The following is a 21,750-nucleotide window of genomic DNA, read 5'->3' on the forward strand; positions in this document are numbered from 1 at the left end:
ACATCTGACTGTTGTTCCAGGAAGCCACAGGCTGTGACTCCAACCAGCTCTTCAGTTCCTTGTCTGAAGCAGCCACATAGATCCCACCAAGAACTCCCACCTGTGAGCATGCCTCCCACACATTGCAAGATTGTGTGTCCACTACTCAAAGGTCACAGATTCTTGCATACTGTCTCCCTGCCCTTCTGGGGTTTTTTTTGGGCCCTGGAATCCAGACCCATCATCTGGGGAGTAGCATGAGATCAAAGGTACGATTTCTCCCTTGGTCCTAAATTACTTCCCTCTAAGCTCAGAGGCTCCAGGGTACAAATGCACAGAGGTGCTAAGGGCTCCACCTGGCCCTTGAGAAACTCAACGAGGAAGAGGGAAGCAGAGACTGTGGCGGAGCCAAGAAATGACAAGTCAGGAGTAAAGAGCATCCACACACTTCACAGTTGTAAAATGGCTTTATGTTCCGATATGTAAAATAAAATGTCCATGCTATATAACAAAACACTTGACGTTTCATATCCCGTTCGCTAATGTGTCTTCTAATAAAGTGTAATCTGTACTGTGTGTTTATATATATTTATTTATTTATACGTTTTATCTAAGTCATTCTTTGTTTTTAACATCAAATGTGTAATAAAAATTTAAATAGATGTCTTTCCAAATACCCTCTTCAACGGTCATTTTAAGTTTATGTGTTTGTTTAAAAAAAAAAGCAAAGCTGAATTTGACATGTGGCCTGCATTTGTGAGATATATATATTTATATATTTCATTTATTTATTTATTTATTTAATATAATATATAAATAGCTATTCGGCATGCAAAGAGTTTAGTGATTTCCCAAATTTTGATTACAGAGTTCCCACCAGCCCCACGGATGGGCTGGTGACATTGAATGCTGAAGAGCTGGGCTCGGGATCACAGGGTCCACCTTCCTGGAAAAGCATTATCCTTGCTCTGAGCTCACTGGCTGAATTTACTGGAAGAAAGGAATTTTTTCTCAATTCTTATTTTTATTTCTGTTGGGCTCTCAGGCGCCAGAGGCGAGGGTTTTCTGGGAGCAGAACAGGCTCTGGAGGTGCTGAGCAGCGCGGTCTCCTGGGGACACCACCAGGTCAGGTGCGCGTCCTAACGGCTGATTGTAGGATGCAGACGGCACCTGAGAAGAGAGTCTGGCGCATCAGAGTGAGGGCTGTATGCTGGGGACCAAGGCGGAAGGGCTCTGTCCTTTATAAGCAAACCTGAATGATGCCAGAGATGTTATTGGTTGCCTTTTCACACTTCTCAGAAAAAAGAAAACAGGGTTTTAATACCTGTCAACTGATGCTTAGCCTATGATTCTCTCTCTAAAAGTGGTCCCTCAGACCTCAGAGCTCCAGGGATCAATTTCCAGGCCACTAACCGAGCAGTCAGCCCTCGTCTCTGAGCAGGCTTGGAGGCTTAGCTGAGCCCACCTCTCAGGTGGTCTCACAGACTCTCTGGAAGCAGAAGGAGTGGGCCTCCTCCTCCCTGAAGAAGATGCTCAGCGCCTTTCGCAAGTGCCAGGACTCTGCAAGATGGGCAGAGAGCCCCACCTCCCCAGCCAGGAAAATCCTCCTCCCCCCAAACCCCACTCCCGACCTGCCCTGCCAGAGAGACTTCACCACCTGGCCCCTGAGTTAATCGAAAATTATATTATAAAAACCTCTAAGTGACTCACATGAACGCTCCACTCCCATCCCACCCAAGGGCATGTCAAGAGATGTCAGAAAACACTGGATCCAAATCCTGCAGCCAAAAATCTCTTCTTCGCTAAGTGTGTCTTTTTCCTTTTCTCTTTTTGCTTTGTCGGGGCCTCGGTTGTCTGTCAGAAGATAGGTGCTCTCCAAATACAGGCGCGTGCACGCGGGTCGCACACTGCACCCCAACCTTTGAAATACCTTGCTGGGTTTCTTTGGGGGGGGGGGGCAGGCCAACCCTCAGAGGTTAAGACTGGGTTAACATGGTCCAGGGGCTGCGGAGGGGACCTGGGAGTCATCCGTCAGTCCAGTTCTCCACGGTCCCCATGCCTGAATGGTACTGTAAGGAGGCTTCCCGGGACAAGGAGAAGCTCTGCGAGTATAGGAACTCGTTGGCCGCATTCAGGTGCGGCGACGGCGGCTTCCGCTCGCACACGGCGCCCGGGAGGCCGCGCTCTCTGGGGAAGGAGGCACTGGGGCCCCGCTCTCGGACCTGAGCCTGGGAGAGTTGATTGTAGACGCTGAAGTGGGCGTTGCCCGGCGGCTGGGAGCCCTGGGCGGAGATGGTGGGCAGCCGGGGCACCATCGTGGTGGCGGTGAAGTGCGTGGGGAAGGACTGGTAAGGCACAGTCTCCATGGTCTGAACGCTGTAGCTCGTGTAGGGGGACACGGACGTCCACATGTTACAGCTCAGCGGGGGCGGGGGCAAGTCGTCCACCCCGGACACCCCCGCGATCTCGGGCCCCGACCCTGAGTACATGCAGGCCTCTCGTGGGGTCACCTCGCTGCAGTAGGAGGGGCTCAGCATCTGCTGGTCGTAGGGCGGGGGAGAACGGAAATAATGGTCCTCCCCCACCGCCGAGGGTGCTTCCAGATACGATCGCTTGCAGGGTAAGTCCAGGTGACGGGCACTGTCTGCTGGAAGACAAAGAAACCTCAGGAAGAGCCAGTTCCGCCAGCCCAGGGTCCAGAACACCCCCCACTGGATGCCAGGACAGCCTATCCTTGTCATTGGTGGGAGGGGGGTGCCCATACTGCGATGGCACTCCCAGAACCATTTTAATCAGCGACAGCTTTTATAAGGTGGCAGCAGCCCAGAAGTGGTCAGACCATGGACTGTGCTCAAAGGCCACCGGGGGACACCACATCACTGGACACTGAGTGATGTGTTTAGCCAGGCAGCATATGCCTTTGATCTCTTGCTGCCCTGACTCTTGGGGATGGTAAGAGGCCTTAATGTGCACTGGCATTCTTAGGCCAGGCCCACCCTGGCCAAGGAAAGTGCAAGCGACTGCCAGGCCACACCAGGCCCAGAGGCCACAATCTGTCTGAATTAGCCAGAAAATTAAAGCCACAATGCTTCTGCCTCCATCCTCTGCTCCCATTTGGAAGGCCTCAGCAAGCCAAAGCTACTCACAGGCATGTTCCTGTTGCTTTCAGAAGAGGAAGTAAACCCTACGTATGTTCAAAGAAGTCCCATCAGATTGTCATTACACAGATTCCAACATAACAGGGTTTACAGAATTAAGAAATGGAGCTGTTAGTAAGTAAAAGGTGACTTGCACTTATAAGGTGAAGCTAATATACTCTGTTGGGGGGAAAGATGACATTAAGTGCCCCAGACCATGGATGTGTATCTTTCAACATCCTCAAGTATTGATTCTGGACGAGCTCATCCACCCCGGGGACCCAGGGATAACCCAGGCCTGAGGACTTGGGCAGCAGCCCACTCTACAAATTTAAGAACACTTGTCCAGTTACTTGTCTTGGCCTCCATCCTTCTGTCTTCCCTAGGGATTCTCAACAGGAAATCGGCCATAGACAATAGGTAAATAAACGTGTATGGCTGTGTTCCAATAAGACTTTATTTATAGATACCAAAATTTGAATTTCATAGAGTGTTCATATATCATGAAAAAGTCTTCTTTTGATTTTTTTTCAACTATTTAGAAATGTAAAAACCATTTCGTATGACTCACAGATCGAACAAAAGTGGACTGCAGGCCAGATTTGGTCCAAAGGCCACAGTTTGTCAGCCCTTGTTTTAGGTTACTAGTTCTAATAGGACTGGTGCAGTGGCTACTCAGGAGTCTTCCAGGGTGGTCCCTAGGAGCTGGGCTGAGAGAACATTCTGCGCGGCAGGCTAAGTCCCCAAACCCATTCCCAGGAGAATTTCAGTGGCCCTGTGAGGACTTCTGACGTGGTAATACTAATCATTTGTATTTTATAGAGGGCAAACTTGAATCCTCGTACCAGCACAGATGTTCTGGTTCTTGGCTCGAACTCCTGTTCCTCATAAAGAAGCCAACACAGACAGGTCCATGTCCTGTCTTCCTGGACCCTAGTCTACATCCCCCAACAGCTCCCATCCACTCTCAAGAAGCCTCTGCAGACCTGATGGGATGGGCTGGGGAATCTATGCTCAGCCAGGACTCCCAGGGTTAGGATGGAGGTCGCTTCTACAAACGACAACCTCCGGACTGGGACGCTTCCACCTCTCCCATGCCCAGAGGCAGCGCCTGGCTCACTGTGCCCTCTGCCCACCCCGACGAGGTGCTCAAAGCAGCGGCTACCAAGTGACACCTGGGACTGGGGACTGCTTGCGGCAGACCCTCCGATCCTGTCTCCTGTTCCCCCACCCGCTGTGCTACCTCAGTTCCGCCCCTCATCACTCTCTCCCCGATGCCTGTAACAGCCTCTGTCCACATCACCCCATCCTCGTCACCCCGTCCCACACGACTGTCTCGTCAGGTTCCACATGCCTGTCCTCAATGCCAATCTGACTCTGTCCCTCTTCTGCCTAAAATCCTGATCTAGGGGACACCACGGCCACAAGCTGTCTGCATGCAAAGCAAGAAGCGCTGAGCTTGACCATGGTCCCCAAGGCTTTAGGCTCAGTCTCCAGGCCACACAACAATCAGTGTGTGTGTGTGTGTGTGTGTGTGTGTGTGTGTGTACTCGCACGCACCCCCATGCATGCTCGCATGCTCACGTGTGCAGGGGGCAGTGTTTGTGTGGAGGGCGTCACCCCCGTCCCGACCCTCCAGGGCATCCAGAGCAGGAGGGAGCTACCTCGTCTTTTCAGGCAGTGATAGAAGAGGCTGGAGTCCCTCTGGGCTGGGAAGGTGTTGAGGGGAAGGTCCTGGGGCTCAGCCGCGGCGAACTGCATGTGGGCCCCGTTCTCATACTGGTAGTGCTGGAGCGCCTGGTGAGCCCCGTGCAGAGGGCTGACGTCAGGCTTGGACGACAACTGGGTGGAGACGAGCCTCTGCCTCACGATGCTTTTGGAGATCACCGGGTATTCTTTGCTGGAGGCGAGGGAAAGACAGTCAGCCGGAGAGGGGAAGGGAGGGGAGATACTCAGGGTCACCGCGTCCATGTGCCTGAACCCCATCCACCGCCCCAGCCCCCAGGGCCGGAGCAATCCCCACCTCTGCAGCCGGGCCACACGCAGGTCACTGTCGTCACTGCCCCGGAATCCCTTGGCGAAAGGGTTGTTCTCAATTTTCAGCTGTGTGATCTGTCAGGAGAGGAGGCACAGAGGAGTCACGGGCAGGGTGGGGGAGAACTGGGCCAGCCCTGCCCCCTGCCACAGGCACATTCAGAACCCCGGGCAGCATCTGGGGAAGTGGCATCTTGCAGGAGCCTCCCTGGCCTTGAAGTTCTCTCCGGCTCTTACCCGTTCTCCTAGTGGCAGACCCCCATTCTGTGTCCTACTCTCCCTAAATTCAGCCCCTCGTCACTCTCTCCTGGGGCCTATAACAGCTTCCCACCCACATCACCCGCACAACTGCCACATCAGGTTCTGCCTGCCTGTCCCAAATGCCAATCTGACTCTGTTCCTCTTCTGCCTAAAATCCTTCCCCCACACCCAACCATTCCCAACACAGGTGTGAAAGCCTTCTGGGGAGGGCAGCTTGGGCACAGGCAGGGAGGCAACAGGATGGCCCATTCAGGGAGCAGAAGACAGCCTGGGGTGGTCAGGCCAGGGCGGGAGGTGGGCCAGGATGTGCCAGGTGCGTGCCAGGAAGGGCTTCCGAATGGCTCGGTCACCTGCTCCCCTGCCGCTAGCAGTGCCCAAGGGCTCCTCTCCTGCCCCCACCCCTTCTCTCCGCAGGCCCGGAATCCCACCAGGGAGAAGACTGCAGAGCAAAAGGCCCCCCAGTGAAGCCACAAGGCAAGCTCCACGCTCCCGGTGTTCCCAGTTGCCACCTGTGTCGGTCTCCAGCTTGGACCACAGACAGCTGCCCTGTGCTGGGGATCAGGAGCCTCGTCTCCTTCCCCGCACGTCTTTCCATTTCTCAGGACTCTGCAGGACTGGGTGGGTTCCTGAAGCGACTGCCCTGCCCGTCCCAGCCTGGCTGCACCGGGGCTTCACTGCCTGCCTCCGTGGTGGCCCCGAAATGTGTCCGCGCTGGAGGCGGTGGGGTCTGTACCTTGTGATTCTGGTAGGAGGTCACAGAGATGAAGGAAGTCTCTGGGAACACATGGGTGCAGAAGGCCGTGTTTTTGGAGCCAAAAGCGTTGTTCTCGTCGGCCTTCACGATGTGCAGCCGTGGCTGGTACTTGTGCATGGAGTTGAGGATGATCTGGAAGAGAAGGGTCTTTTGTCAGCTCCAGGTCTCCACCCTCTTGTCTTCAGCCTTGTCCAGCCGGCCCGGGGCTGGCTTTCCTTCTCCTGAATGCCCAAGGCTCCAGGGTTTGACCACAGGGGGCTGAGCCCGGAAGGGTCCAAAAACCTCCCTTGCAGGTTGAAGAACCAGACCCCTGAGCCCCAAACTCAACCTCAGGGGCACCCCTTGGCCTGTCTGCTTCAGCACCAATGCCTGGTCCCAGGGCCTCCCAGATGACAGCCCCTTCGCTGTAGTAATGGGGAACGGAACCGTTTAAAGGCCTCCCGTGAACTCGGCACAGTGTTAGTAAGCAGAACTGAGTTGCAGGCAAAAGTCCAGGTGCCACGGACTGACTGTGTGACCTCAGGCAAGGCCCTGGGCTTCTCTGAGCCCCAGCCTTCAGCCCTGCGGGCTGCCTCTTCCCCTGGCCTCTTCTTCCCCAGCTCACCCCTCCCCACATATGTGGGACCTGCCCTGTGGTGGGCATTCAGCCCTGCCTCACACAACTGTCAGCAGCAAAAGCCGCTTCTCAGCCCAGGGTCTGCAGGACGGGGGAGGGGGCCGCCAAGGAAGATGAACTCTGACCTGTCCGGGCAGGCAGGCGCCCATCCCTTCACCAGCAGCAGGCTTGCAGAGCAGAGGCTGGGAACACCCTGATGCACTCAGCCTTCAGACCCGCCCCGGGAAGACCACAGCCTGGGCTGAGGGGAGCGCCATCGTGGGCTGAAGTCCACAGAACCAAGGCAGGAGGAAGATCGGAGGCCCCGGGCACCCCCCCAGCCCTTGAGGGTGCCTGAGGAGAGAGGCCGAGTGCCCGGGACACTCAGCCTGGAGCCCCGGGACCAGCACACGGTAGTTGCAGCCCCAAAGCCTCTTCTTCGGCCATGCCCCACGGTAGCGGCAGCATCATGTGCCATTAAAATGTATTTTTTATCGTTGACATTTGCCAGACACCCTCCCCACTGGAGGTAGGACAGGCATTTGGGGCATTTTATCAGCACCGCGCGGGTTTTTGTTAACCCTTCGGCTCCCGTCCTGGCTGGATGAGGCTGGTCCCTGGCGGAGCTCCTTTCTCTCCATCAGGAAGTACCCCCCTCTTGGGTTGGCTTCCCCCGCTCCCAGGTTCCAGGGACCTGGCCTGGGGCTGAAGCTTAGTGGGAGACTTAACCCCTGAGTGACAGAGTGCCAGGCGAGAGTTCAGAGCCAGGCTCGTGTGTGGCAAGCCTTCCTCTGGCGGGGCTCAGCCTCCTCACCCCCTGGGAAGGAAGGCGGCCCAGGGAGAAGCTCAGATGAGGGAGTGGGTGGTCCGGCACCCAGGCTGCCAGCTCTGCCCTGGCCTCGCCTCCGGGCCTGGCTGGGCGGCTCCAGCAGGAACTCTTCCGCCTTCGCACTGGCCCCTCCCCTGAGCCACTCTCAGTGACAAACCTCCAGAGCCTCCTGGGGCACAGAGCCCCCCAGCCCCAGATCCCATCTGCAGCTGGGGAACCCACTGCCCAGCGCGGGGCCTGCCAGGGGAAACACTCAGAATGAGGCTGAAGCCGGGGAGGCCTCCCTGGACTGCCCATTCCAGGGGCCTGGGGAGGGGCACTGGGGAGAGCGGCTGGGGACACACTGCCCAGTCCCCAGAGGTTACTCCATCACCCTGCATGCCAAGGTCTCGGAAGACCCAGCAGCTGAGTGCCCAGGAGGTGACCTAGGGGCCGGATTCCTGCCTCCGCCCCTCTGCACTTGTAGTTCTCTCTGCTGTCTTGATCTTTTTGCCCCCATTCTCCCTCACCTTCTAGGCCCAACTCTTCCAGGAAGTCGTCCCAGATTACCTGAGGTCTGCTCTAAACTCCCGATTCTGAAGCTTCCTTTCCACAGTATGGTCTACTGAGCTATGGTGCTGCTTCCAGCGGCTTCCCGTTCCTTCTTGTCCCTTCAGTTAAATTATAACTCCTCAAGAGAAAGGGCCTTAGCTATTGTTCCTTCTGTACCTCCAGGCTCCTCCTCTACTCCAAAGCAGGAACAAGTGAGTGCAAGACCAGGTTATGGGAAGAGGAAGACCTGGGTCCAAACCACAAACTCTCTGTCCCCTCCTCCCTCATCTTTCTTTGCCCACAGGATAAACTCTAAGGCATGTTTCAGGCAAAAGTAGTGATTGAACATGCGCACAGACAGTCCTTCTGTGATCACTTACATGTTCCAGCCCCTGGCATGCAGGGCTGGCCTCAGTCACTCCAGACCCCTTGGGTGGGGGGTGAGGGTGATGGGGGGCCCAAGGGGAGAACACAGACAGGAGGCAGACAGAACCCAAAGCAGACGCTGCAGTCCCCAAGTAGTGAGGCTCTGCCATCCCTAAGGACTGCTTGGGACAGACCATAGCCACCCTGCGCCTCTGCCCCCTAAGCAGTCAGAGCCATGGGCACCGTCAGTCCCCCTCACCCCTCACTGTCCTCCACCTCCGGGTCTGGTCAGTGACCAAGCCCTGTGATTCCACCTGTAAAACAAAGATCAGATCACTCCCTTGCTTAGAACCTTCTGGTTCATCCAGGAAGACTGCACCTTGCTTGAAGGCAAGGCCCTTTGTATTTCTCCATCTTCCCATTTTCCCACCACCACCACCGACCACCACTCCTGCCATATTTAAGGCTCAATACATGACTTCTGGGCTTCCCTGATGGTTCAGACAGTAAAGAATCTGTCGGCAATGCAGGAGACCTGGGCTTGATCCCTGGGTTGGGAAGATCCCCTGGAGAAGAGAATGGCCACCCACTCCAGTATTCTTGCCTAGAGAATCCCATGACAGAGGAGCCTGGCGGGCTACAGTCCATGGGATTGCAAAGAGTTGGACACGACTGAAAGACTAATACTTCACTTCACTTCATATGCCACTTCACTTCTATTCCTAATGTCACCTTTGATGGTTCCCTCTTGCCCCTGGGATAAAGGTCAAACTCCTTAGCCCATCCATCAGACATGGTCCTTAATGATAAGGGTGGAGAGACTGCCAAGCACACCTTCTAGGGGAGTGAACCATACAGGTGGGCAGAGAAATCTGGGGAGAGAGACACTGCCAGATTTGCAAAGGAAGGTGGGGGCCCCTCGGGGAGTCCAACCCCAGTCACAGGGAAGCCAAGAGGGGCCCAGAAGCATCTATGGATCTCTGCCCATCAGCTGCCGGTCCCGAGCAAGCTCTCGCCCTCCAGTCATCGCGGTCCCCATCTGTACAGTGAGGCCTTCAACTATGTGGTCCCAAACACCCTTCCTGATTCTGCCAGTCTGGAGCCTGGGCAGGTGTGTGGAAGAAAGTTCCATCCACTGAACTAATGCAGACTCAAGCTGGAGCATCGGCCCCGACCGCCTGGGAGAACGGGAAACCGGCTCGGTGACTCACACCTGGCTTTCCTCGGAAGTTCCTCGGGCGCCACACTAAACTATTTTGCCAGAGTCTCACATTTATATTTCTTGCGGAGGACATGGGGCCAAATGGGCCAGCCACGTCAACAAACCCCACTACACGGCTGGTCCCGTCATCATCACTGTTCTACAGAAATGGGATTCATTATGTTCTGGCTACAATTCAGAAGCCTGTTCTATTTTAACAATTGTGATAGCGCCAAACAGCCATCTCCTAGAGAGATCACCATGGCGTGCTCGGCTTAACGAGGCCCAGATTCATCTGCGCTGGAATCGCAGAGCATTAGGGCATGGAGGGGCAGGCCGTAGCGATCCCTCTAGTGCCATCTCTTCATTGCACAGATGAGGAACAGGAGGTGAGTAGTGGGAACATGACGTGCCCAAGGACACACAGCTGGTCGGAGACTGGATCCTGAGAAGACTCCAGATGGCCCTGGAGAGAGCACGAACTGCCCTCAAACACAAGCTCGGTCATTAATGATAAGGTTTCAGCTAAACACGGCGGGAGACGAGGATCCACCAGACCCCATCGCCCCTCGCAAGCGCAGCGTATTGGGGCTAACGTCTGCCTGTCAAATATCAAAACCAGATTGTTTCCTGCCTCACATGTGTACTTTCTGAGACGACCTTCTCCATCATCCTTCTTACCCTCTCCCGCCCCACACAGAGGTCTGGGACAGAGACAGGATCTGCAGCTTAGAAAAATTTTAAAAAGAAGAAGAAAACCAAAATCGAGACCAGAGAGGCCCGAAGATTGGCTCAAAGAAGATCCAAGTCAGGACTAAGTTGGACGGCCCGTCAGCCGACTCAAGAGCCCTGCACCGGGCAGGCCTGAGTACTCAGGCCCAGGGCAGCAGGCTTGGCGCCTTCTCTGCCAGCCAGTGTGGACAGAGCACAGCCTCTGTGCCAGGCCCCGTGCTGAGTCCTGCCCACACAGCACACAATCAAGCTTTACAACATGCCTGTAAAGTATTAATTGTTGTTGTTGTTCATTTGTTAAGTCATGTCCGACTCTTTGCAACCCCATGGACTGTGGCCCGCCAACTAGAGTGGGTTGCCACGTCCTTCTCCAGGGGATCTTCCCGACCCAGGGATCGAACTTGCATCTCCCACATCTCCTAAATTAACAGGCGGACTCTGCCACTGAGCCACCAGGGAAGCCCCAAAGTATTAACGCCTCCCTGTAACAGACAGGGAGCTGAGGCTCAAGAGGTGAAGGCGTCTGCCCAGCCTCAGACAGTGATGGGGGCAGAGCCAGCATCAAGCACTGATCTCCGAGCCTCAGCTCATACCTGCACCGGTACCTGGCTGCGAAGGGTGGGCCGGTCTACAGGTGGGTGGGGAGTCTCTGTCCCAAAGCACCCAGCAAGGCTTGGCACATCATCAGGGCTCAGCAAATGTGGGAGGAAAAGAAAGAGATCAGTAGTTCCGGGTCCCCCTCTAGCATGTGCTTTGCGGGGACATCAGCTCCCAGCAAAGGAAGTGCCTTCTCTAAGTAAACCCCCTTCGGCAGGTTACTTAGAGAAGTCACACTCACTCCTGCTCACTGCCACTCAAACTGCCAGGCAGCACGACAGGATGGTGGTTAAAAAAAAAAACTTCCTGGTTTACTGTCTAGTGGGAAACTCACAGGTAACCCAAAATCAAGCAAAAACCAGTGGTGAGAAAAAGTGGGAGACAAAATACTGCACTGATGACAGTAACAAGATGACAGGCAATGTGCAGGGCCTTGCGAAGGAAAAACTTGAATACACTTTTGAAAGACAAAAGGCAGACTTCAACGAAGAGAAAGGCATCATGATCAATGCTCACCCCCCCCCCAGTAAATTTATAATTTAGAGTGATTCTAACAAAAATACAAGTACGTTTTTTTCTCAACACTACAAGCTTATTCTAAGGCTCATATTAAAAAAAAAAAATAGACAAGACCAGCCAAGAAAACTCTTAAAAAGAAGACCAATGGGGGAGGACCGAGTCTGCCAGACACTAAAACCTATTATGATGTCTCAATGCTTAAAGCACTGGCATAGGAACAGACACAGATTCAGGAGGGGATTTACTGTACAGAACTAGAGAGTGTCCTAAACCAGAGAGGGGAGAGGGTTAGTCAGTTATTGGTGTTGGGACCACTGGATAGCTCTCTAGAAAAAAAAAAGTTGGATTCACACTTTGTATCGAATGCCAGAATAAATTGAAAAAGGGCCAATGGTTTAAATGTAGTAATAAATCCATAAAATACTATAAGAAAACACAAGAAAAATCTCTTATAAGTAAGGAATGGATAGGGGTTTTCAATTACTCAAAATCCAGAACCCATAGAGAAAAGACCGACACATTCAATCAAAAACGTCTTTGGAGGATTACCACTATAGGCAAGACCAAAAGACAAGTGACAAACTGGGAAAACATATAAGCAACTCAACATCGCAGATGGGAGCTAAATCTTTCTAGCTTATAAAAGCTTCTAGAATGGATAGGTGATTTTTTTTTTTAAATCTAAGAATGAGAAAAGGATAAGGACAGTAGTTCACAGAAGAGGAGAGAGATATATATATAAAAAGATGCTTATGTTTACTTATAATAAAGGAAATAGAAACTGAAGCTAAAACTGACATCTGTGTTTCAGCCATGAGACTGGAAAAGATCCAAAACTTTTCTCTCCCACCATGTTCATGAGGCCACAGCGATGGTGGGAAGACACATCTCTGCAACACCAATGAGGACAGGATGACAAACTGCAAATCCATATATCCCTCAAACAGGCACTTTATCACAAAGAGTACTTGGCTCAGGTATAAAGTGACATATGTACAAGCTTCATTGAAAGAGCAGAGATAGGAAAACATCTAATTCCTTCAGTAAGGACTGGCTACACGATTAACGGAACAATCATTGGATGAAATTCTATGCAGCTGGGTAAAAGGAATGAGGCAGCTCTATATGAATGAAATGATCTCTGAGACACTGAGTTTGCAAAGCAAGGTGCAAAGTGTTTACAACATGGTACCTTCTGTGGCAAAAAGAAGGGATGTGAAACTCTGTATTCTGCCTGCATATGCAAAAAGAAACACAGAAAAGAAATTAGTAACAGTTGGTGCCAGAGCTGGAAGAAGCTAGGTGGATGGGGAACCAGTGGAGGGAGATGTCTCACTGCAGACCTTTTTCATTTGTTCACTGATTGATGTTTCAATCATGTGAATGTATTTCCTATTTAAAAACAGATTTGACAAATAAGTATAAAGTTATAACTGTGGCAAGCACTCCAACGGAAAGGTGCTCTGAGAGCATATAATGGGGACCCCGAACTGTCTCCCTGAAGCCATGGCATTTGAGGTTGGATCCCAAGGCTCAGGAGTAACTGACGAGGCTGAGGCCCATGGCTGGAGGAGGAAACACACTGAGGGATACTGCCTGTGCCATTCTGTGGCCCGGGGAGCCCACATCCGCAGTCCGGGGCTAACTCAGCCTCTGCAAGGCTTAGACTGACTATGTGAGCAATCACAAGCTAAACTTTCTCCTCGGCAACGTGGAAGTCTAGAGACATAGGAGGTGGTGAGGATGGCCATCTCCCTACAAACACACACCATGCACCCATCCCCTCCCTGCCTCCAGATTAGGAGAAAAGTAAGACCCATGTGCCAACCATCTCCACGTCCAGCTGCAGGACGCAGGCCCCAGCCTAGCAAGACTCTCCTCAACTGCCTGGAGTAGCTTCTCTTCCCATCCTGTGGTCACCTCGCACAGGACCCTGCTGGGGACAGGGGGCAGTGAGCAGGAGGAAGGGTTGGCCGTGTCCTCTCATCCAGCGGAGGCACGGCCGTCAAGCTGACCTCCTGGTCCCAGGCCCCTGACCCTTTCCGCCCCTGCTGCCTGCTTATGCTCAGAACCTAAAGGTCACACCCTGACTCCACCTCTCAAGAGCAGAGGGCTTTCCTGGACTCACAGTAAAAACCCACAGGAGTTTTCTAATCAGAAGTCAATCTTATCTTTTCTGAACACGTGGCCTGAGGGGCTCCTGGACTCTGGACCTTCTCCTGGGTGGTTGGGTGGCACATGAGAGACAGCTGCTGATGTCTCTGAGATCCTGAGTGGGCAGTCCACTGTCTACCTGGCTGGAGAAAGTTCCCTGAGGTTTGGAAGCTTTTAGGAAAATTTGCAAAGTGTGGAGGCGAGCGATGTGGGAGGACTTGTCCAGGGCAAGTTCACAGTACAAGATGGCTTTTTCCCAGGTTTCTACACCGAGAAGCCAAGAAGGGTGACTTGGAGAGCTCACTGCTCCAGTTGGCACAGACCAAGGGGCAGAAAGCCAAGGCTCAAATGGGCCACTTTGCCTTGATATGTCTAGGAAGTTAGCTCATCCTCCGAAGCCCTTCCCTGCAGGGCCAAAGGCTGTGCCCTCTCCAGTGATGCTCCAGATTGCTGAAGAGCTGACAGCTGGAGCCCTGGGTACCGAAAGACAGGGGGAGAAGCCAAAGGAGCCCAGGCATCAGAAGGCAGGGGTCCATCTGTGCTGTGTTACTCCCAGCTCCTGAGACAAGCGCCTTGTCTCCGTGAGCCCCGCCACCCCCACAGAGGGTGCAGTAACCAACAACCTGCACATGTTGGGAAAACATGGGGATGGGGAGAAGGAAGATACTCCACACCCAACCCTCCGGGGAGGAAGCTGAGTTAATACAGGGAATAGCCCCCCAGCTGAGGAGAGGAGGGCCCCAGGCTGGTGTGGCGAGTGTAGCCAGGGGCACCCCCAACATCACAAGCCCAACAAGCCAGCCCCACTGGCTGCTCAAGACCACTGCAAACCCTTTCGGGACCCCAGAGGAGCCACCAAAGAAGCAAGCCAGGGTGAGAAACCTATTGCTGGGCAACGAAGGCCAGGTCACACCCTCCTGCTTCCAAAAAAGCCCCGCTTTTCAACCACCTGACTCCCTCCCCTGGCCCTCTCTGCAGGGGTCCGGGGAGGTGGAAGGGTCCTCAGAGACATTCCTGCAGCTGGGAACCTTGAGAGTGACCTGTGCATCTAAAATTCTCGCCACAGCTTTGATCCCTGGGTATTTCTGATCACTCACCCAAGGATCCAGCTCCCGCCCATCTCTATCGACCTCAGCGTTCGGTCCCTGGGGTGAGTGTGTATGTGTGAGTGCAGTTGTGGGCAGAGATGAGGCTCTCCACCTCCCACCGTGGAGGCCCTCGCTAATCTTTCAAGGTTGATCCCACAGCCTAGCCAAGCAGAGGAGGCCAGAAAGGAGCTGACCACGAGCAGTCTTGGCCAGAATGGCAGCCTCTCTGGCCCTTGGTCATAAAAGACCCTGTGATCTGAGAGGTGGGGGCTTGGTTGACCCTTCCCGTTGGTGGGCGGCCTGTTGTCGCCCCTGTGGAAGGCTGCACGGGCGCATATCCCCGGGGCCCACCCGGGTGTCTCTGTCACATCCCAACAGCATCTGCCTGCCCTGAGTGGGAAAACCCCATGCTGCCTGCAAAACAGACAAGTCAGGAGTTGATTATTTAACTAAGCATTCTCCTAATTGTTGGTTTATCGATTGCTGACGACTTGGAAAGAGAACTGAACAGACTCTGAGAAAATTAGAACCAAGAGCTGCTTGCCAGTTACACACCCATCAACCAGAAAAGACACATTGCTGGCACTCTCCATAAGGAGCTATGATTCAGAGTGCTGATTTGCACACAGCTCCCCAGAAACAGAACTGAGGCGTAAAAGAGGCACGTGCCTGCACGCCCCCCACCCCTGCTTCCCCCACCACCCCCCACACAGATGTTATGAGCGTGCAGCCAGGGCAACTGCATCCAGGAGCCCACGGCACCCACTCCATCAACACCCCACCCTGTGTCTCCAGGGTAACCACGCGTAACCTAGAGGGGCGAGGCTTGCTCCCTGGCAGATGATACCGGGTCCCCAGGCTTCTGTTTGCCACACGTATGAGCTAAAAATTTCCACATAAAGAGCTTTTTGTGGGCCTGCCAGGGCCAGACTGGGGAAAGAATGAGCTTTAGCAGCCTGGACGGGGCGTCAGCAGCAGCATCCCTGGGGTTTCGGAGTCGCTCTTGTGAGAGCCAGGCCCCGGGCAAGCCAGGAGCCAGTGCGAGGCCATCCTTTCCAGGGCAGGCGGCTGCGGGGCCAGGCGGGCGCCAGGGATGAGGCTCCTGAACTCATCAGTGACTCTCAAGACAATCTCCTGGTCTCAGGCCCCAGCAAGGCCAGATTTGGGGAAACCGCAGCTGAGATTTGTGAGATGTGGGTCCATCTGAGTCGTCGTTGTCATCAAGGGTTACTCGCTCAGTCGTGTGTCCGACTCTTTGTGACCCCATGGGCTGTAGCCCACAGGCTCCTCTGTCCGTGGAATTCTCCAGGCAAGAATACCGGAGTGGGTGGCCATCCCCTTCTCCAGGGGATCTTCCCGACCCAGGGATCGAACCCGCGTCTCCCACGTTGCAGGCAGATTCTTTACAACGGTAAAGGGAAACCATCATAGTTGACACTCATTTAGAGCCTCTTAGGCGCCATGTGCCTCATGCATAATCTCATTTAATTTTCACCTGGTCATCCCCATGTTCTAGACAAGGAAACTAAGGCGCAAAAATATCTTGCCCCAAGTTACCCAGCCAGTAAGTGCCAGGGGAAGGATGCTTACTGTGGAACTCAGACCCTGTGCTCTGGCCCATAAACCCGCCTGGGACTGGGTCCCGAGAATGGATTCTCCAGATGAGCACCTCTGACCGTCCCACCTCTGACCCCACCCCAGCACCCACGCTCGAGGCCAGGCAGCCCCCTGCTTACATGGCCGAAGGGGTCCAGATGGTTGTTTGTCAGCTTCAGCTTCTGGAAGGAGACCAGCTGCCGCATCCAGTGGGCCCCCGTGGCAGGAGAATCCGGGTGCACGTACAGCCGTCCCGGCATGGCCGGCTCAGCCTTCCCTGCCACCATCCTGCCAACAGAGCGTGGAGAAGCCGCGGCCGGTGATTGCCCTGCCATCTCCGGGAGCCCAGACTTGCTGTCTCCCACCCCACAAGAGCAAATCCCCAGAGGCCTGGGAACCACATCACTGCTGCTGCCTACCGCACCGTCCATTTAGGGCTTTGGGGGTAACAGAGTGGGGCGGAGGAGAGGGTGCTGGGGAGGGACAGCCGTCCTGAACCTCCCATATCTCACTGCAGTAGAGAGAGAAAGGGAAATTGTAGAGAAATGTGATGGTTTATTTGAAGGGGCTAATCACAAATGTGTCGTGCGGAGATTTAGGCACTTCTGTGTCTGGGTTGTATTTACACTTTTTACATGTTAGAAATAACATTATTTGGGAAATGGCAACCCACTCCAGTACTCTTGCCTGGAAAATTCCATAGACGGAGAGGAGCATGGTAGGCTATAGTCCATGGGGTTGCAAAGAGTCAGACACAACTGAGCAACTTCACTTCTCAGATGACAGAGATGATTTTTAAACTGGTTGCCCCCTAAACAATGGTGAGAAATGAAATGGTAGCTGTCCATTCAGGGAGAATCTGCCCTGAGTGCTAATCCAGCCCAGGGAGAGAACAGAAAGGAGCTCCTGGCAGGACCTGACCACCGAACCTGGCCTCCTGGGCTCGGGTTCTGCGACCTTATTACCCCACACAGCCGAGCTCACATGCTGGGCAGTGGATTCATTGATCCCTCCCTCTTTCTCCTCGGGAGCTGTCCTAGGGTCCGGGCGCAGATGGGGAACATGAACAGGCCGGCCCAGGAAAAACCGCTTTCATTTACCGGGCCCCGGCTTGGTTTTGGCCTTTAATCTGCCTGCTCTCCCTGGATGGGGGACACGCAGCTTAAGAGGGAGGGTTCTGGGGGGGGTGGGAGGAACTGGGAGATTGGGGGTGACACCTATACCCTACTGATGCTATATGTAAAACAGATAATGAATGAGAACATACTGTGTAGCACAGGGAACTCTACTGTCCTCTGTGACCTGAACGGGACGGACATCCAAGAGGAGGGGCTAGATGTGTATACCTGGCCGGCTCACTTTACTCTACAGTGGAAACTAACAACATCGTAAAGCAGCGACACTCCAATAAAAATTACTTAAAAAAAACACACACACACACAAGAATAAAAAAAGAAGGAGCAAGTGGGTGGAGAGACAGAAGAGAGATTCACAGCCCAGGCTCTAAGTATGGACTATCAAGGCCTCCAAGGAAAATGGCTCCTACCTTCTGCCGTAGCCCCATCTCCAGCGCAGCCCTGTCGGAGCCTAAACCCGCCCAGCGCTGGGGCTCACGCGTCACCCAACAGCCCAGTCACCCACCCTTGGGTGTCCACAGCCGTGGGGAGAGCGCAGACCCTTGAGATCCATCAGACACCCAAACACCGTGGCTCGTTGTCGCTCCAGCCCCTGCCCCATCCGCAGGAGATGTGCAGATGACCCTGTGGCCTCGGCAAGCCCGGTGCCCGAGCCTGCGGATCTGGCCAGTCACTGGGCCAAACTGGTGAATCCCCAGACCACACAGCAGGTGGGGGATGGGTGTGCATGAGTGGGAAGGCAGGTGACGTGAGGGTCCCAGGTTCTTACCATTTGTTGTCACAGAACTTGTAGCGGTGGTCATCTGCTGGGACGATGTCGATCAGCAGGATGTACTTGGTCTTGGGGTTCATGCCCGTGACTTTTACCTTGTAGCTGGGGAACATCCTCCTGGGGGAAGCCGAGGGGTGAGGCAGGGGCGGGGAGGGACAGCACAGAGCAGGCGGGGGATCGGAGGCCTTAGGAGGCACTGTCCCTTTAGCAAGAGCTCCTGGACCAGTCAGAGCTTCCTGACCTTGTGTAAATCGCTTCCCTCTCTTGCCAGCCCCTCCCACCTGCCCGACTAGGAAAGGGCTGCACAAGCCGCTCCCTCTGAACCCCTACAGTCTGTGGCTGTGAGCACAGAGGCCCTGCTCAGGACTTCAGCACCAACCAGGCTGCCTTCATCTCCCTCCTGTCTGTCATCCATACACAATGGAAGTTCCAGGGGGTCAATTCCAGGGGAGCAGAGCAGAAGGCCTGGGAATCCCTGTCAGCTTCCTCCACGGTCCACGAGATACCCAATGCGGGTCATGTCTCTACGGAAACCCCCAGCCTCAAACCAGCTTGCAGGAGAGTGCTGCGGGGGTCTCTGGATGCCTGCCGTGTGTGGAGCAGAGGTGTTTATCCCTGTGAATGCCTTGTCTGGGCCTGTGCACACTAACTGGGTGTCAGGGAAGGGTAGTCCAGGAAACGAGAAGAACACAGATTCTAGAACCACCCTGCCATGGTCCACAGCCTAGCCCCACCACTGACAAACCACGATGCCTTGGGTAACTTGCTTGGATGCTTTTATGCCTTGGTTTCCCAATCTCTAAAGTAGTGAACGAAAGTGAAAGCGTTCGTCGTTCAGTTGTGTCCGACTTTGTTACCGCGTGGATTTTAGCCCACCAGGCTCCTTCGTTATTGGAGTTCTCCAGGCAAGAATACCGGAGTGGGTTGCTATTTCCTTCTCCACTCCAAAGTGGAGACATTATCAATACACCCATGTCATAGGTGGCTGGGTGGATTGAAGGAGTCCACTTTTGGCTCTCACCACTGACCCTCACTGCTCTCCTTCCTCTGTAGACCAAGTGGTATGACCTACCTCCATGAAAACAGACTCATCAAAAAGAAAGTCTTCCAGTTCCTGCAGCCCATGCTGAAACTGTCCAGGACCCCGAGGCTCAGGGAACATTTTGGAGAGGAACACTACCTCGGACCCCTCAGCGCACCCACACCTACAACAACATGTACACATACCTGTGGGATATCGCTGCGGTCACCAGGTCCCTGACCCTGGACTTCCCCAGAGGGCAACTTCCTCACAGTCCTCATCAGACCCTCGCACCGCTTCCTAGCTGATTGTTTACAAAGATGTCCCCAAGAGAGGCAGGATTCAAATCCAACTGAACAAACGGAGGCAGCTGGGACCCAGATCCCCAGAGCCGGTAAAGTGCCCATGCGGTTCACTCTGGGAAAGCCATCAGGGCACCTCTGGCCCTCACGAAGCCAAGAGGCAGCACAGGGACCCTCGAGAGAAGCTGTCCTAAGCGCCTCAGGAACAGATGACCAGAGTCTCCCATTGTGTCAACATGGGACCAGCTTACCTCGACAGGGCAGGGCTTCCAGAAGGGATCAGGACTCCCAGCAAGCCCGCAGACCCTACAGCAAGCCCAGGACCCTGAGGCGGAGGGTGCCCCGGCCTCTGCACCCTCCCTGGCTGAAGGAGGGGCCCTTGAGAGCCTTGCCAGGGGCCAGGGGTGCGGGGGCCGCGTGACCCTGTATGCGCCCGAGCACATGTGTTTGCGGACCCGTTGGAGTGCGCATGCGTGCATGTGTGCGTGCCTGGAGGGAGGAGGGAAGTTCTCGCTGCAAGTCTAGGGACTTATAAACCGTGTGGAAGAATTTGTCTCAGATGTCAACTGAAAGCATTTTCGAATGTCCACCCCACCCCCTCTCCAGGAATGGGCGGAGCGAGAGGACTCAGGGACCCAACCCTGCTTCCTGCTTACCAACCCCTTGCCCAACCCTGGGGGCGCAGCTGGAGCCTGCACCCGCCTAGTTCCTGGCCCTGCCTCGACCCCCGGTGGGCCTGAGACTGAAGGGGAGGGAGGGAGGCAGCACTTGCCTCAGCGCCCCACCCTCCCTGAGGGAAGGCCAAGAATCCAGTCCCCTGCCGGCTACCATTTTGCAATGGCTACAGAAACAGCCACAAAATGGGGGCAGCCCTGGCTGGACTTGGGACTCTCCCGACATCGGGGCCCTGTACTTAGCCTGTTTCTCCTATAATCACTCCAGGTGGCAACAGCAGAGGACAGACATGGCTTCCCTCCCCACCCCCAGCCCCCTGCCAGTGACCACAAAGGGGGCGGATAAGATGGCTCGCTGCCACTGTCAAAGTCTTTATAATCTAGGTTGGAGGGGAGGGGGGGTACTAGATCCTATTTTTCCCCTTCTACTCCCTACCACACTTTTTAAAAAGATTTTCTTGATGTCTTTATTGAATTTGTTACAATATTTCTTCTGTTTTATGTTGTGGTTTTTTGGCCCCAAGGCATGTGGAATCCCAGCTCCTGGACTAGGGATCAAACCCATACCTTCCGCATTGGAAGGCAAAGTCGTCACCGCTGGACTGGCAGGGAAGTCCCTCCCTACTGCAGCTCATCTCAGCAGCTCAGGAGGCCAGGCTGACATGATTGGTGCTTTCAGGAGGCAGGTGAGGAGCCTGTGCTCAGCCTCTCAAGGCCCGGGTGGCTATCCTGTGATTTGGCCTTGCCTGGAAGCTGGGCGTGCACCGAGTTCCCAGCTGATAACAGCCTTCAGGAGGTTCTGAGGGAGTTGGGGCAGGGCAGGAAGGTGTCTCCTAGCCTCTGGCTCCCTTTCCCCGCTTCCGAGGGCAGCAGCCTCAGAAGTCAGAAGGGAGGATGAGGTCAGTGGTCTCAGGGTGGATTCAAAGGTCCTCTGCCCCAGGATGAGCAGGCCCAGGCTCAGTGAGCACCCCTGCCTTCAGGGAAACAGCTATCTTCATCTCTCTGAGGGTCCGGTGAGGTGGCTGTTTCTGGACCAAAGGAGGACGCAGGCACTGGGGACCCTGGGCCCCCTCATCTCCCCACCCAAGGGGCTCCAGAAGGATAAAGGGCCTACTGTGCCCGAAAGATGAAGGCAGAAGGTGAGGCACACCAGCCGGCCAGCCTGCTGCCCCAGCTGACCGCATCTGCCCCTCGGTTCCAGAGGGGCTGAGCTTGGAGCCCAGAGGCCGGGCGTGAGAGTGTGCCCCAGGAGGGCAGGACTCAGGCCACAGGGGCCTGGCGGGCCTGGGAGCCACGACTTGCCCTGAGCTCGCCCTGCACTGTACAGGTCGTCTCTGTTGCAACAGATGATACCACAGATGAAACCGTCTGAACTGCTTCTGTGATTTAGGATGGAAAAAAGATACCCAAAAACCAACCCCTTTGTGGGGGGAGGAGTGAACACACAAGGAGGGGAGACGTGACTCTGCGCA

At 54.6% G+C, this 21,750-nt stretch overlaps 1 protein-coding gene across 3 annotated transcripts in view; it reads right to left on the reverse strand.

The window, feature by feature from the left end:
* Positions 1 to 1,798: 1,798 nt before the first annotated feature.
* TBX4 (T-box transcription factor 4) overlaps positions 1,799 to 21,750 on the reverse strand; it is a 30,816-nt gene continuing 10,864 nt past the window's right edge. For 2 of the 3 annotated variants that reach the window (XM_043900882.1, XM_043900881.1), the window contains exons 4-9: positions 18,279 to 18,398; positions 16,514 to 16,661; positions 6,145 to 6,297; positions 5,140 to 5,228; positions 4,781 to 5,016; positions 1,799 to 2,626 (exon numbers count right to left, since the gene is read on the reverse strand). In XM_043900882.1, the coding sequence (XP_043756817.1) occupies positions 2,004 to 2,626; positions 4,781 to 5,016; positions 5,140 to 5,228; positions 6,145 to 6,297; positions 16,514 to 16,661; positions 18,279 to 18,398 (1,369 nt within the window). In that variant the 3' untranslated portion in view covers positions 1,799 to 2,003. The remainder of the gene's footprint in view (positions 2,627 to 4,780; positions 5,017 to 5,139; positions 5,229 to 6,144; positions 6,298 to 16,513; positions 16,662 to 18,278; positions 18,399 to 21,750) is intronic. The other variant, XM_043900883.1, reaches the window with a different exon arrangement.

This window comes from Cervus elaphus, chromosome 5 (assembly GCF_910594005.1).
Source record: "Cervus elaphus chromosome 5, mCerEla1.1, whole genome shotgun sequence".
NCBI lineage: Eukaryota > Metazoa > Chordata > Mammalia > Artiodactyla > Cervidae > Cervus > Cervus elaphus.